Raw genomic sequence first — 14,386 nt, 5'->3', positions numbered from 1 at the left:
TAAATCATCTTGTTACATCCTCAAATGGGCAATGGAACTGGGATTTAAATTGGGAATAACTCCAGGAGAACTGTCTCTCAAATCTAAGAAAAGGGAGATTGCAATACTGTTTCCCAGGAAAAAAATCACACATCTATTTTTTCCCCCATGTCTAGGGATGGAAAACATAAAATCTCCAATAAATAATATTTTATATTATGTACAGCATTTGTTGGCCTTTGAGGAAAGGTGCTTAGAAATAAAATCTGAGGCAAAATAGCAAAATGTTAACACTTATTAAATTTGGGTGGTGGATACTTTGTTGTTTGTTCTATTAATCTCTGTACTTTTCTGTACTTTTGGCATATTTCGTAATGCAAGGAAGAAAAAAGGTATGTAGTCATTTTAGTAGATACACAGACTCACACAAAGAAACAACTTTTCCTCTTTTCCTCCTTTGGGAAAACCAGACTCCTTGATGCAGCTAATTAATTTTTGGTCCGTAATACATGTTATATAATATTACATACAAATAATACATAATATAATATGGAGCTGTGCTGAAGACTTTCCAGTCCAGGAGTTCCAGGAGTGCCTCGATCACCTTTTAAGTTGGGCCAGTTGAGTAGGACTAACGACATGTGAGGCACCGACTACAGCTATTTCCGCTATCAAACAGCCTGGATACAGTATTGAATCACAATTACTAACTAACCTGTATTTGAAAACATCAAATGATTCTTTCTTTTTGTAGAGCAGTAACGCCATTTTCAAGGCCTTCAGAGCGATGGAAGGATAGTATGCAGGCATTTCCATCGCTAATGCTATAGGAAGGGAAGAAAAAAGGTTGTGAATCTCATCATAATCTCATGCATCACACTTTTTATCCCAGGCTACAACTTGCTTTCTCTCTAACAAAAATGGCCTGAAATAGATGAACAAAATCAAACAAGCACAAACAAGAAGTTGTATAAAACAATGAATCCATGGTGGCTTTCAGAGATAGCTTCTACTTTCTGGGCAGTAGGATCACTAGGTCGTCCTATCTGTTTCTGTGACCCTGCACACAGTCATACAAGTGAAGCAACAATCTTATGAAGCAGAGTCAAGGAGGGCACACTGAGAAGGAAACAGAAAGCAGGTCAGTAAAAGGGCAGCCATCAAAACCAGATTTAGATGACAATATACTGTTTTTGTCTGATACTAAAAACAGGAAACACTTGAGTGTCCAAGATAACAACACCTAAAACTTCCAGATGCATTTACCCAGCCTCTAGAATTGGAACTCCTTCCTACAAGGAGGAGCAGTGGTCACCATCACATGTCCATCAAGTATACGCCATCTGCTCCATGTGTCTAGGAATTCTGCCTTGGCAAGACAAAGAAAGGCACAGGTGACTCCTGCGCACTTAGAGCTACCTAGGATCTTTATTAACCACACTCAGGCTCCTGAGGAGGGTGACAGATAAAAAGAGAATGAGGCCACTTCTGGCAGGACGTCCCTGTAGAGGCTCTGGGCCCCCAATACTACTTACAGTCCAAGCAGAAATTAAAGAGTGGCAACTGTGTTAAAAAATCTCCCCAATATTTCTCTGTACACTTTAATAAATCGCTATGGTTGCATCACCTCTGATTACTGAAGTGGTCCATTATCATTTCTAGCAGCTGAGCAAAACTAAGCTGGAGCTCCCCTACTGTGTAGTTATACAGGGGTGACAAAAAAAATGTACACAAGTGGACACTTTGGTCAGCGTTGCTCAAGCAGTAGTTCGCCATAATCAGAAGTGTCTGGACATTGATGGGAACTACTTTGAGCACCTCTTGTAATTGCAGAAGTCAAACATGTCTTGTATTCATCTTTTGTGATCGGTATATATTGAGTATTAAAATTTTAATACAGTTTTCCTTTCTTAAAATGTATATGCATTATTTTGGCACCCTCTGCATAATTCGATTGCATGCATAGAATAAAAATTTATCACTACTGATTGTTATTGCCTGTTACAAGCAATGGACTTCGCCAGGGTTTATAAGTACAACGAACAGAAGTGATTATGGTTCATGACCCCAAAGAGCTTATAATCTTTATAAAAAAAAGATAAATGCACAAATGATTGTAATACAAACTAGTTCAATGATGCCATTAGAAAAGGAAAAAACCAAGTGCTATGAGGAAATGTGTTTCTTCCCCCACCTGGAGGTAAAAGAGGAGAACAGAGAAAAGAAATGAAAAAGTAGTACAATTTAAATGGGTACTAGCCTTCCAAAAACATCAAAATAGCTCTTACATGCGATTGTTTCCAGTGTTTTACTTTCTATGTCAGGCTGTTCCCACACTGGCTCCAGGAAACTGTCCAGTAATGGATCATTCAGTTTGACTTTAACTTCAATCTCATACAGCAGAAGCAACGTCTCACATGGATCATTTGAGAAGTTCCCTAAGAAAGAGGCAGAAATGCAACATTTTCTGTGATTACATTTCATTACTCTCTCTTATTCTAATCTCTCTTCTGGGGAGATTTTCCTGTTGAGGAAAATTAATTTGACTTACAATTTGGAGGTCATCTCAACTTCTGTAGATACATTTTTTACATTTTGAAATCTAGAAACTCACCAATGCTTTCAGCACCCTGTATTGCAATCACTAGCATTGCCTACATTTCCTACAATTATTGCCATGTGGTTCTGAAAGTGCCTGGAAAAGTCCTGCTGTTGCCTATTTCAAGTCCAATGTTTACCTGTCTAGCTTTGATGACACACAGTTAACCAGAAGATGCAGTGTTGTACAAACTAACTATTGTTTTATTTTAAGCAAAGGGGAGTTTCCAAATTGTTTCACAGCATCAGTCAACAATATTTCTTGGGTATCACCATGGGCAGTATCTTGTATCAGGTGACATATACCATACTATGTGAGATGGTTTCCATTCACTCTGTTAGACTGAACTTTTAAAAAAGTGTTGAGGTATAGCATACATACAGTGAACTGAATGAGGTGAATTTGTCTTAAACAGTTGATGAATTTTCAGGTATGTTTAAGTCCATGTAACTACTGCCCTGATCATGATATAGAACAATTCCAACACTGTTGGAATTCCTTTCCAGTCAGTACCACCTTAGCAGACTTAACAGCTATTTTGACTTTTGTCACTATTGATTGTTATTGCCTGGCCTTCAACTTCATTGCTAGTACATATATGACTAACTTCTGAATATTGACCTTGTATCCTATAACTTGCTCAAGTCATTTAGTAGTTCCAGTAACTTTCTGTAGATTCTTTGGGATTTTTCTATATAGGCAATCATGTCACCTGCATGTAAATAGAGATAGTTTTATTTGATTTTTCACTCCACAGGCATACCTCGTTTTACTGCGCTTCGCTTCAAAAAGTGAAAACTAATTAATGTAATACACCAGGTCAATAAAATAAGAAACAGAAACTACATAATGAGAAAACTACAGACAAGTATCTCTGATGAATACAGATGCAAAAATCCTAAACAAAATTCTAGCAAATTGAATGCAACAATGCACTAAAAAGATTATTCATCACGACCAAGTGGGGTTCATCCCAGGGGCACAAGGATGATTCAACATACGCAAATCCATCAATGTGAGACATCACATAAACAAAATAAAGGACAAAAATCATATGATTATATCAACTAATGCAGAAAAAGCGTTTGACAACATACAACATCCATTTATGATGAAACCACATAACGATCTCAATAGGGTCAGAAAAGCATTTGACAAAATCCAACATCTTTTCATGATAAAAACAATTAACAAACTTGGAATAGAAGGGAACTTCCTCAACCTGATAAAGGGCATCTATGAAAAACCCACAGTCGGGTGGCCGGTTAGCACAGTTGGTTAGAACGCAGTGCTGGTAGCACCAAGGTTGCCAATTCGATCCCCGCATGGGCCACTGTGAGCTGCGCCCTCCTTAAAAAAAAGAAAAAGAAAAAAAAAAAAAAAAGAAAAACCCACAGCTAACATCATACTTAATGGTGATATACTGGATTTTTTCCTTTTAAGATCAAGAACAAGACAAGGATGCCCACTCTCACCACTGCTATTCAAAACTGTTCTAGAAGTTCTAGCTAAAGAAATTAGGCAAGAAAAAGAAACAAAAGACATCAAGACTGGAAAAGAAGTAGTAAAACTATCTCTATTCACACGCAATGTGGTCTTTTAAATAGATCTCTAGGGAGTCCAGTAAAATACCATTAGAAATAATAGATAAGTTTAACAAGATCAGTATACAAAAATCAATTCTATTTCTATACAATAGTAATGAACAAACTGAAAATAAGATTAAGAAAACCCATTTTCAATAGCATCCAAAAGAATAAAATACTTAGGAATAAATTAAACATTTACAAGACTTGTGCATTGAAAGAAATTTTAAAAGATGTAAATAAATGGAAAAATACTCTGCATTTATGGATTAGAAGACTTAACGTTGTTAAAATGGCAATATTCCCCAAATAATCTACAGATACATCACAATTCCTCTCAGAATTTCAGCTGTTTTTTAAATTTTTTCAGAAACTGAAAGAGTGATCCTAAAATTCACATGGAAATTCAAGGGGCCCAGAATAACCAAAACACTCTTGAAAAGGAAGAACAAATTTGGAGGACTCACACTTCCTGGTTTCAAAACTTAATACAAAGCTGTAGTAATCAAGACAGTGTGGTACTGGCATAAGGACAGACATATAGGTCAATGGGATAGAAATGACAATCCAGAAATAAAATCATGTGTCTATGGTCAACGAATTTTCCCCAAAGAGGTATAAACCACCCAATGGGGAAAGAATAGTTTTTGTTTTTGTTGTTTTAATTATTTAAAAATGGTTCCGGGGCAACTGGATAGCCACATGGAAAAGAATGAAGTTGAACGCTTACCTCACACAACATACAAAACTTAACTCAAAATGGATCAAAGACCTAAATGTAACAGCAAAAACTGTAAAACTCTTTAGAAGAAAACCCAGGAGCAAATACTCATGACTTTAGATTTGGCAGGTGATTCTTAGATATGATACCAAAAGCACGAGCAACAGAAGAAAAATAAATTGTACTTCATTCAAGTTTAAAAAAATTGTGCTTCAAAGGATGCTATCAAGAAAGGGAAAAGACCACCACCAGAATGGGAGAAAATATTTCCAAGTCATGTATCTGATCAGAAACCTGTATGTAGAATATATAAAGAACTCTTATGACTCAATAATAAAATGACAAATAACCCAGTTAAAAATTGGGCACAGGGTCTGACCAGACATTTCTCCAAAGAAGATACACAAATGGCTAATAAGCATATGAAAAGATGCTCAACACCATTAGTTGTCAGGAAAATCAGTCATCAGGATATCAAAACCACAATGAGATATCACTATACACTTACTAGGATGGCTAGAATAAAAAAATCAGATAATACAAGTATTGGCATAGAAGTGGAGAAATCAGAAGCCTCATACACCACTGGTGACAATACAAAATGATGCAGACACTTGGGAAAACAGTCTGGCAGTTATTCCATTGTTTAAAAAGAGTTACCACGTGACCTAGGTATATACCCAAGAGAAATGAAAACGTGACCACACAAAAACTTGTGTACAAATGTTACATCAGCATTATTCATAATAGTCAAAAGATGGAAACAACTCATGTATCTATCAACTGATGAATAAATAAACAAATGTGGTCTATCCATACAATGAAATATTATTTGATCATAAAAAGGAAGTACTGATACATGCCACATGTATGAACCTTGAAAACATCATGTTACGTGAAAGAAGTCACAAAAGTCCACATATTATATGATTCCATTTATATGAAATGTGCAAAATATGCAAATCTACAGAGATACAAAACAAATTAGTGGTTGCTTAGGGCTCCTGGGAGAAATGGGGGGGGGATAGGGGATGTGATAGATGAAGGGTGTAGGGGTTTCTTTTTGCGGTGATAAAATGTTCTAAAATGTACTGTTGATAGTGGTTACACACACCTGTGAATATACTAAAATCCACTGAATTATACACTTTAATGTGTGAACTGTATGGCATATGAATTATATCTCAATAAAGCTGTTTCTATTTATACTGTTAACATTCCTCTGTGCCTGACTTCTTTTGCTCGTGATGTCTGATATTCATTTATATTTTTGTATGTGTCAGAAGTGCATTCCTTTGTTTTGCTTTGTAGTATTCCATTGTGTGAATATACTGAAATGTATTTAATCCATCCATACATGCTTCTATCTCAGCAATGACCCAGCAATGCCACTCCTAGATATACACTCAGGTGAAATGAATATACCTGTTTACCATAATATGTACCAGGATGTTCTAGACAGTTCTGTTCATAGAACTAAAGATTTGAAACAATCAAAGTGTCTATCTACTATACCAAATTCATTTATTTTAAAACTTTTTTTAAAAATCAAACAGATATAGAAAACGTGTGTGTGTGTGTGTGTATTTTCATATTGAATTCCTGGGATAAACCTTACTCGGTTATATATTGCTGGATGCAATTTCCTAAGATTTTGTTTAAGATTTTTCATCTGTCATTAAGACACTGACATGCATTTTTCTTTTCCTGAAATGTCATCAGGTTTTGGCATCAGTCATGCTGTCCTCATAAAATCAATCTTACCATTTTTTCTATTTTCTATAAGAGGTATTTTTACAGGATTGCTATTATTTCTTCCTTTATATTTGGGAAAATTTATACCAGTGAAGCCATTTTCTTTGTGGTGATGTATTTGAGATCAAATTTCTTTAACAGGTATAGGACTATTAAAATAGTCTAAATACGACTATTTAGACCCTCTATGAGCCAACTTTTATAGATATACTTTACAAAGAATTTGTCTGTTTTGTCAACATAGTCAAATTTATTGATATAACGTTATTCACAATGTCCTTATACTGCCATTTTAATGTCTGAAAGGTTTGTAGTGATGCCTACTTTCGAACTGATAGTAGTACTTTGTGTTCCTTCTTTTTATTTCTTGATCCAGCTCACTTGGAGTTTAGCAATTATAGTAATCTTTCTGAAGAATCACCTTTTAGTTTTGTTGATTTTCTCCATTGTATGTCTTTTCTATTTCATTGTTTTCTGCTCTTATCTTTGTTTGTTCTTCCTTCTACTTTCTCTGGTTTAATTTGCTCTTCTTTCCCTGGATTCAAGCTGGAAACCTGACTGTCAACTCTTTATCTTTTCTAATGTATGCATTTAAAGCTATAAAGTTTCCCTTATTTAAGTTGTATCTCACAAATTTTGATGTCATATTTTCCATTTTTGTTATGTTCGATATATTCCATATAGTTTTCGTTTTGATTTCTTCTTTGACTGATGGGTTATTTAGAAGTGTTTTTTAGATTTTCAGTAGTGGGGGTTTTCTAATCATCATTCTGTTGTTGAATCCTACTTTAATTCTATGTTCAGAGAATATACTTTACATGATTTTAATCCTTTGAAATTTGTTGAGACTTGCCTTTTAGCTCAGCACATGATCTATTTTGGTAAATGTCACAAGTGAACCTGAAAAGATTGTGTACTCCATAGGTGAAAGGTATATTGTTCTATATATGTTATCAACTAGGGGTGAAGTGAAGTTTAAAGTTTGGGAAACCTTCTAGAAATCAATAATGAATGTTTGTAGATGAACTATAGTACACACCTTACTCTGATCAGGAGTTACTGTGCTAAGATAATTGTACAGAAAAATTTCCAGATTCACATCCGTACTTTTACAAAAGAAAAACCACAATGTACAAAAGCAAATATGTCAGCAACAGGAACACGTGAATGACACTTGGTCAGGTACTTGGGAGAAGGAATAGTATGTCTCACCATAATGAACCTGCCTCCTGAACCTGTGGCCCTGAATCAGTTTCTTCAGTGACTCTATAGACCTGGAATCGAAGTCCTTCCTCATCGCCATTAGGGCTTCGCTTTGTATTATAGGGTCATCTTATGTTGCTTACGAGGCATAACTGGAATGGAGGGCTACCCAAAATGAAGATTTTTAGGAGCAATTTCTATCACAGATACTTGGGTATCTTTAGATAATTGTTTAATTTCCTTTGGGGAAAAATATCCTAAATTCACGTTCTTCTATTTCTGTGGCCTAAGTCCCAGCCCAAAATGTACACTAGAAAGTCCACTCAAGTTTTGTCATTCTGTTTAATGTGCCTGAGGATCAGCTCCAATTGCCTTTTTCCTTGGCTAATCTAAAAACTGTCATCTCTGAAATTTCTAATCCATTGAGAACTAATCTCTGAGCCAAAAGCAATTCATGACTGGTTGGTAGTTATTAAGCCAATGGAGGAGACCAGCAAAAACTGCCTGCTGAAGGAACAGTCATTTAATTATAGTTTTGGTGTTTACAACTGAACAGGTAAAAATGATTTCTAATTCCAACACGAGCCTTGACAAATGGTATCTTTTATCAACTGCATCTGGATAAATTAGAATGACCATTCCGTTTCTGGGCTGAGGAGACCATAATATATAAGTATGGAATATATAAAAATGTAGACAATGCTCGGCCTAGCCAGCTAAACTGATTTTCTGCTGGTACAAGACCCATGTTGGGTTATGTTCTAAAGTGCTTAGGTTCGCCCTATTTGCCATAATCACTAAGACTTCCGACGATGACACTTGGTGAACACTTTAGAGCCAGGTCAAAATTGTAGAACTGGAGGTAAGTGAAATTCTTCTTTGCAATGACTTATAAAAACAATCAAAGGCTTTTCTCCATCTTCATGTTTTTGAGATAAAAAATTTACTATATTACAAAATAAATAGCTTAAAGAAATCTAACCACTAAGACTACTTCCAGCTTTACCTTTTGATGACTCTTCATATACAGAGTATGACACCTAGGAACAAGTGGTGATGCATGTTGTAAAGAAAAAATACAGATGAGGGCAGATAGTGATGAGAGTTGCTATTTTAGAAAGGGTGTGCTTAGACAAGACCTCTCTGAGTGGTGTGACATTTGAGCAGAGGATGTAGGGGAGCAAGCCATAAGAATATCCAGGAGAAGAATGTTCTGGGCAAAAGGAATGGCAAATACAAAGGCCCAGAGGCAGGGATATACTAGGTATTATTGAGATATAGTAGGGCTAGAGTATAGTGAGCTGAGAGGCAGAGTGATGGGAGATGAGGTCAGAGAGGTAACCAAGGGTCAGATAACCTATGGCCTTGTAGATCAGGGTAAGGACTTTGGATTTCATTTTAAGTCCAAGTAAATGAAAAGCACAAGAGGACTGACATGCTCTGACTTATAATACTCTGGCTGCTGTGTGGCTATTGCATTTATAGGGCAGCAAGAGGGAAAGCAGAGAGCGTAGAAGGGAAGCTAGTACTGGCCTGACTTATTGTTGGGAAGGGGCACACCACAAATCACACCACTTCCAGCCTCACCTCCCACAGATAACACTTGAATAACAAATAATTCCAAAACGAAAAATGGTCTCATACTCCTGGCTTTTGTTTATTCCCTTCCCACAGCTTTCCCTACTCACTCTGCAAGAGTAAGCTCAAATACTACCTTTTAGAATGGATCGTTTCGTCCTCAGTGGTCCCACATACTGTTTTCCTATTAGTGAAGTTATTTTGTTTTGCTTTGTATACACATAATAGGTTATGTTTCTGACTCCCTTTCTCCACTGTAAATATCTTAAGGACAGAGACAGAAACGCATTTCCTTGTTTCCACAATACCTAGCAGCCCCCAAGAGTTTAATAAGGACTTTGTAGAATGGACGTGGTAAGCTGCTTTCCTTAGGTCACTAACATAATGGCATATCAGGATTAATTATTTTGTAAAAGCCAATTTCCATAGCAGTAAGATTTCATTCACTGTTTATACAGTTCTTAATTAACTTTGATTTGGAATCGATTTTTAAAAGGTTGGCATTTTTCAATTTTTCCCCAGGAGCTTATGATTCACCAGCTTTGCACTTTTCCTTAATTTGTCTATTTACAGTTGGTAGCTTAATGATTTATTTACATTACTCACATGCTGGGCTTATAATTTTAGGCATTATTTTATTGGAAATACTCAAGCTTAAGAAATATAAACCTTTAAAAAGTCTGATTCATTTTTTATAAATGTATTTTTGTTTTAATTATTAAAGTACTACATGTTCATTGAAAAATTCAAACAATGCAAAAGTAAAATAAAAAGTAAAAGTTTCCCAAACTCACTAATTCTTGTTCTAAGAGATAGAAAATGTTGAGTTTGGTGTGTATCCTTCCCAAACATTACATATGACACGGGCATTCAGATGTATGTGTGTGTGTATGAATATATGGATGTGCTAGGTATTGGATGTGCACAGGTAAGCAAAAGCAGACGTAGTATCAGTCCTCATGGAGCTTACAGTCTAGTGAATATGCATACAAATACATACACACACGTTTTCAAAATAAAAATGGAATGAGAAAAGGCACAAAAAGCACAATACTCCAAGTAAGGAGCACACCCCAAGGTGTAAATCCTTTATCAACATGGACAGAGTTTATAGGCCGGTGGAAGCACTGTGTCTGGATTTGGTTTGGTTCTGAGAAGCGCAGCAGAAAGGGCTGAAGAGTGAGCAGCTAGCTAGTCAGTGAAGCAGTGGAGGAGCAAGAACCTTTGTGCTATGAGAAGCCTTATGGGTACCCATCTCCCCTGGTTGGGAAAATGCAGAGATTACAAGAAATCACATGCACAGCAACCCTGGATCATAAGTACTGTACAAACTTCTGTTAACCGGGATCATGGCCCTGGCCTCCTTTCCACATGAACCTCCTGCAAATAGCTGGTCTAAGGAAAAAGTACCACAATTAAAGATAAGTTATCACAACTCAGTAGCAAAAAAACTAATAACCCAATTTAAAAATGGGCTAAAGACTTAATAGACATTTCTCCATGAAAGACATACAAATGGACAACAGGTATATGAAAAGGTGCTCAACATGACTAATTATCAGGGAAATGCAAATCAAAACCACGGTGCAAAACCACTTCATACCTGTCAGGATGACTATGACAAAAAAAATTTTTTAAAAAGACAACAAGTGTTGGCGAGGATGTAGAGAAAGGGGAACCCACGTACACTGCTGGGGGATTGCAAATTGGTGCAGTCACTATGGAAAACAGTATGGAGGTTCCTCAAAAAAATTAAAAATAGAACTACCTTGTGACTCAGCAATTCCACTGCTGGTATTTAGCCAAAAGAACTGAAACCAGGATCTCAAAGAGATATCAGCACTCTCATATTCACAATAGCTGAGACAGGAAAACAACGTAAGTGTTCACTGAGGGATGAATGGATAAAGAAAATGTGGTTTAGATATATAATAGAATACTATTCAGCCTTAAAAAAGGAAGAAAAATTCTGTAAAATGTGACAACATAGATGGACCTTGAGGACATTATGCTAAGTGAAATAAGACAATCATAGAAGGACAAATAGTGCATGATTCCACTTACACGAAGAATCTAAAATTTATCTATCACATTCATAGAATCAAAGAATGGAATGGTGGTTGCCAGGAGCTGGGGGGAAGGGAAATGGAGAGTTGCTAATCAGTGGGCATGAAGTAACAGTTAAACAACACGAATAAATCCTAAGAGATCTGTTTTACAACAGTGTACCTATAGTAAACAATACTATATTGCACACTTAAAACTCTGTTAAGAGAGTAGCTCTCATGATAATTGTTCTTATCACAACAAAATAAAATTTAAAAAATGTAAGTTATCAAAAAAGCCCAATACAAGATACTACATGAAAATAGGATGAGGGGAACAGGAAGAAAGAAGGGTAGGTGGAGAATTCTCACCACAGAAATGTTGCCATGAAGCAAATGAAAATTGTGACATGTCACTATGACTTTTAAAATATTAACTAACCATCCCTATAAAATAAGAATATGAAGCAGGTATTCAAGAACTCAGGGAAGAGCTGGTGTACAAAAGGAAATGAAATATGAGCCATTTTAAAGATAAAGAAGAAAATGGGGAGAAAAAAATAAAACCATCACAGAAATAAAGGTAAAACTGGATGCAGCAAAAAGAGACACCACTTGATAAATAATAGTAAGGGGTATGGAAAACAAGAAACAAGCAAGCAAAATGAAACAGAAATTGAAATTGGTTCTAACATTTTCATGTTAAATAAAATCTGACCCTTGTTCATTTTATATCTGTATGAGAGTCAAGGTTATAGCTTTAAAAATTTATCCACCAAAATGCCCAATGAATACCCTTGACAGAAACAACAGGAAAGTTGTGTTGCTGCAGAAGTGCAACACATGGACTGCTTAAACTCATCTTTTCTTGGCTCTCAGATTGAACCCCAACTGCCAATAGAACTTTGAAGGATCACTTTTTTTCTTTCTATTGAGTTTATGTTTTGTTTTTGGTTCTGGTTTGTATATCCTCAATAAGTTATTCCCTCTTGGTAGCAGCAATGACTGGGAATGTGGTTTTATGGTCTGACCATTTGGCCGTTTCTCTAAATGGATTAATGGATTATCTAGTCTTTGGGTAAGAAACAACAGACAACTTAATTTGTTAGGTTTTTTTGTTGTTCTATTAATCCATTTTAAGCTCAAATTATTTCATGCCTGCTGGACTGGTGAGTTTTGTGTTTACTCTTGACATGTAGCTGAAGTTGCAGATCTGAACCTATAAAATCTCTATATGTCTGTGTCTACGTGACAATAATTGAGAAGGCCTTCACCTTACATTGTGTGAGTGTGAATTATTTTCCTATCTCTGGAGGATATTCATAAATTAAATTATAAAATCTCCTACATTAAAGGAGCTCTGTTCTACTTGGTTTACAGACATTAATAAGCACTTACATACAGATATTCTTAAAATTCCCACAAAAAGAAACTTAACTTCAAACTAAAGGTATTCTTACAAAACAATTCTAACTCAGAAACATTTTTAGAATCCAAAGTTAAGGTAGATCTTTGGCAAGTGAGATTATCTTAATAATTTTGGTTTAAATGAAAGACGTATCTTTTTTTGGTGATTTATTTGTGTCAAGTATAAAATAAGCATACATTTTATTTTACTTGGGTCTTTTTTTCCTAAATTTATACAGGTTTACTGATTAAATAATGTTATATATTACTCATATACAACATATAAGATTATGAAAAATGCAAATTGTGTTCAACTAAAATTAAATTATTCTAAAAAACTTTTTATTTCAGCAGTAACTGTTTTGTAGTATGTTAGGTTTAATTTAAGAGATTTCCAAGATACTTAGTTAATTTAAAATGTTGGACTGATATTGAGTTAATTAGTGAATAATCACTGATACTAACATAACATTTATCACTAAGCATAGCTTTAAGTTTATATACTATTGCTTCTTATTTTTATATGCTATAGGGAGACAATATCTTCGAAGCATGTTAATGAGTGTTCATTTTTCTCTTTAAAAGGGATGGGTGTGGCCACAGACAGCTGTGCTATTTGTGTTCATGTTCTCTCCTAGTCTGCTATAAATGCTTATGGGTGAGCTATAGTTCTCAATTACACCCAAGTTTTCTCTTTGAAATAGAAATTATTTTGGTTAAAAGTTACAATTAAAACAGAGACCAAAAGGATGGTTACCAGAAAGGAGGAGGTGGGTGGATGGGTGGAAAGGGGAAGGGGAATATAGTCAATTATATCATGGTAAGCTTGCACGGTGACAGATGATAACTAGAGTTAGTGGGGTAATCACATTGTAAGGTATGAAAATGTCAAATCACTATATTGTACACCTGAAACTAATAGAACCAATATAAGACTGTATACCAACTATATTTAAACACAAATAAATTTTAAAAAATACAAGTGGTCGAGATTGTATTATGAGAAATAGTGACAAATGGATATGTGATTTTGTTTTTAAAGGAAAATGTAGTTTATTCTTAAAGCAGTGGTTCTCAAACTTTCTGTTTTTAGGATGCTTTTGCACTCTGAAAAAATAATTAAGGACTTCCAAAGAGATTTTTCATAGGTATGGTGTAACTATTGATAATTTACCATAGTAGAAATTAGAACAGAAAATTTAAATACATTTACTGATTGAATTAATTTAAGATGAACCCACTGCATAACATCAATTAAAAAAAACATTTTAAAAATTAAGGAGATTGCTTCACATTTTTGAAAAGCTCCTTAATGTCTGACTTACTAGAAATAGCTAGATTCTCATATCTGCTTCTGTATTCAATATATTACAGCACCACACATCACATAGCCACTAGAAAACTACGCATTTTAGTATCATTATGAAAATAGTTTTGACCTGACAGATCTCCTAAAAGGTTGTCAGTTTGTTCCGGAATATAAAAGAGCATATTGAAAGACAAATTTGGAAGA

General features: G+C 35.2%; 1 protein-coding gene across 1 annotated transcript in view; it reads right to left on the bottom strand.

Annotated features, from left to right (window-relative positions):
- The window catches only part of TEX11 (testis expressed 11), a 140,574-nt gene that overhangs the window by 9,744 nt on the left and 116,444 nt on the right, over positions 1 to 14,386 (bottom strand). The window contains 2 exon segments of the mRNA XM_033110786.1: positions 695 to 803; positions 2,268 to 2,417. Of these exon segments, the coding sequence (XP_032966677.1) occupies positions 695 to 803; positions 2,268 to 2,417 (259 nt within the window).

The sequence above is a fragment of the Rhinolophus ferrumequinum genome, chromosome X (assembly GCF_004115265.2).
Source record: "Rhinolophus ferrumequinum isolate MPI-CBG mRhiFer1 chromosome X, mRhiFer1_v1.p, whole genome shotgun sequence".
NCBI lineage: Eukaryota > Metazoa > Chordata > Mammalia > Chiroptera > Rhinolophidae > Rhinolophus > Rhinolophus ferrumequinum.
This window is presented reverse-complemented; position numbering and strand designations above follow the sequence as displayed.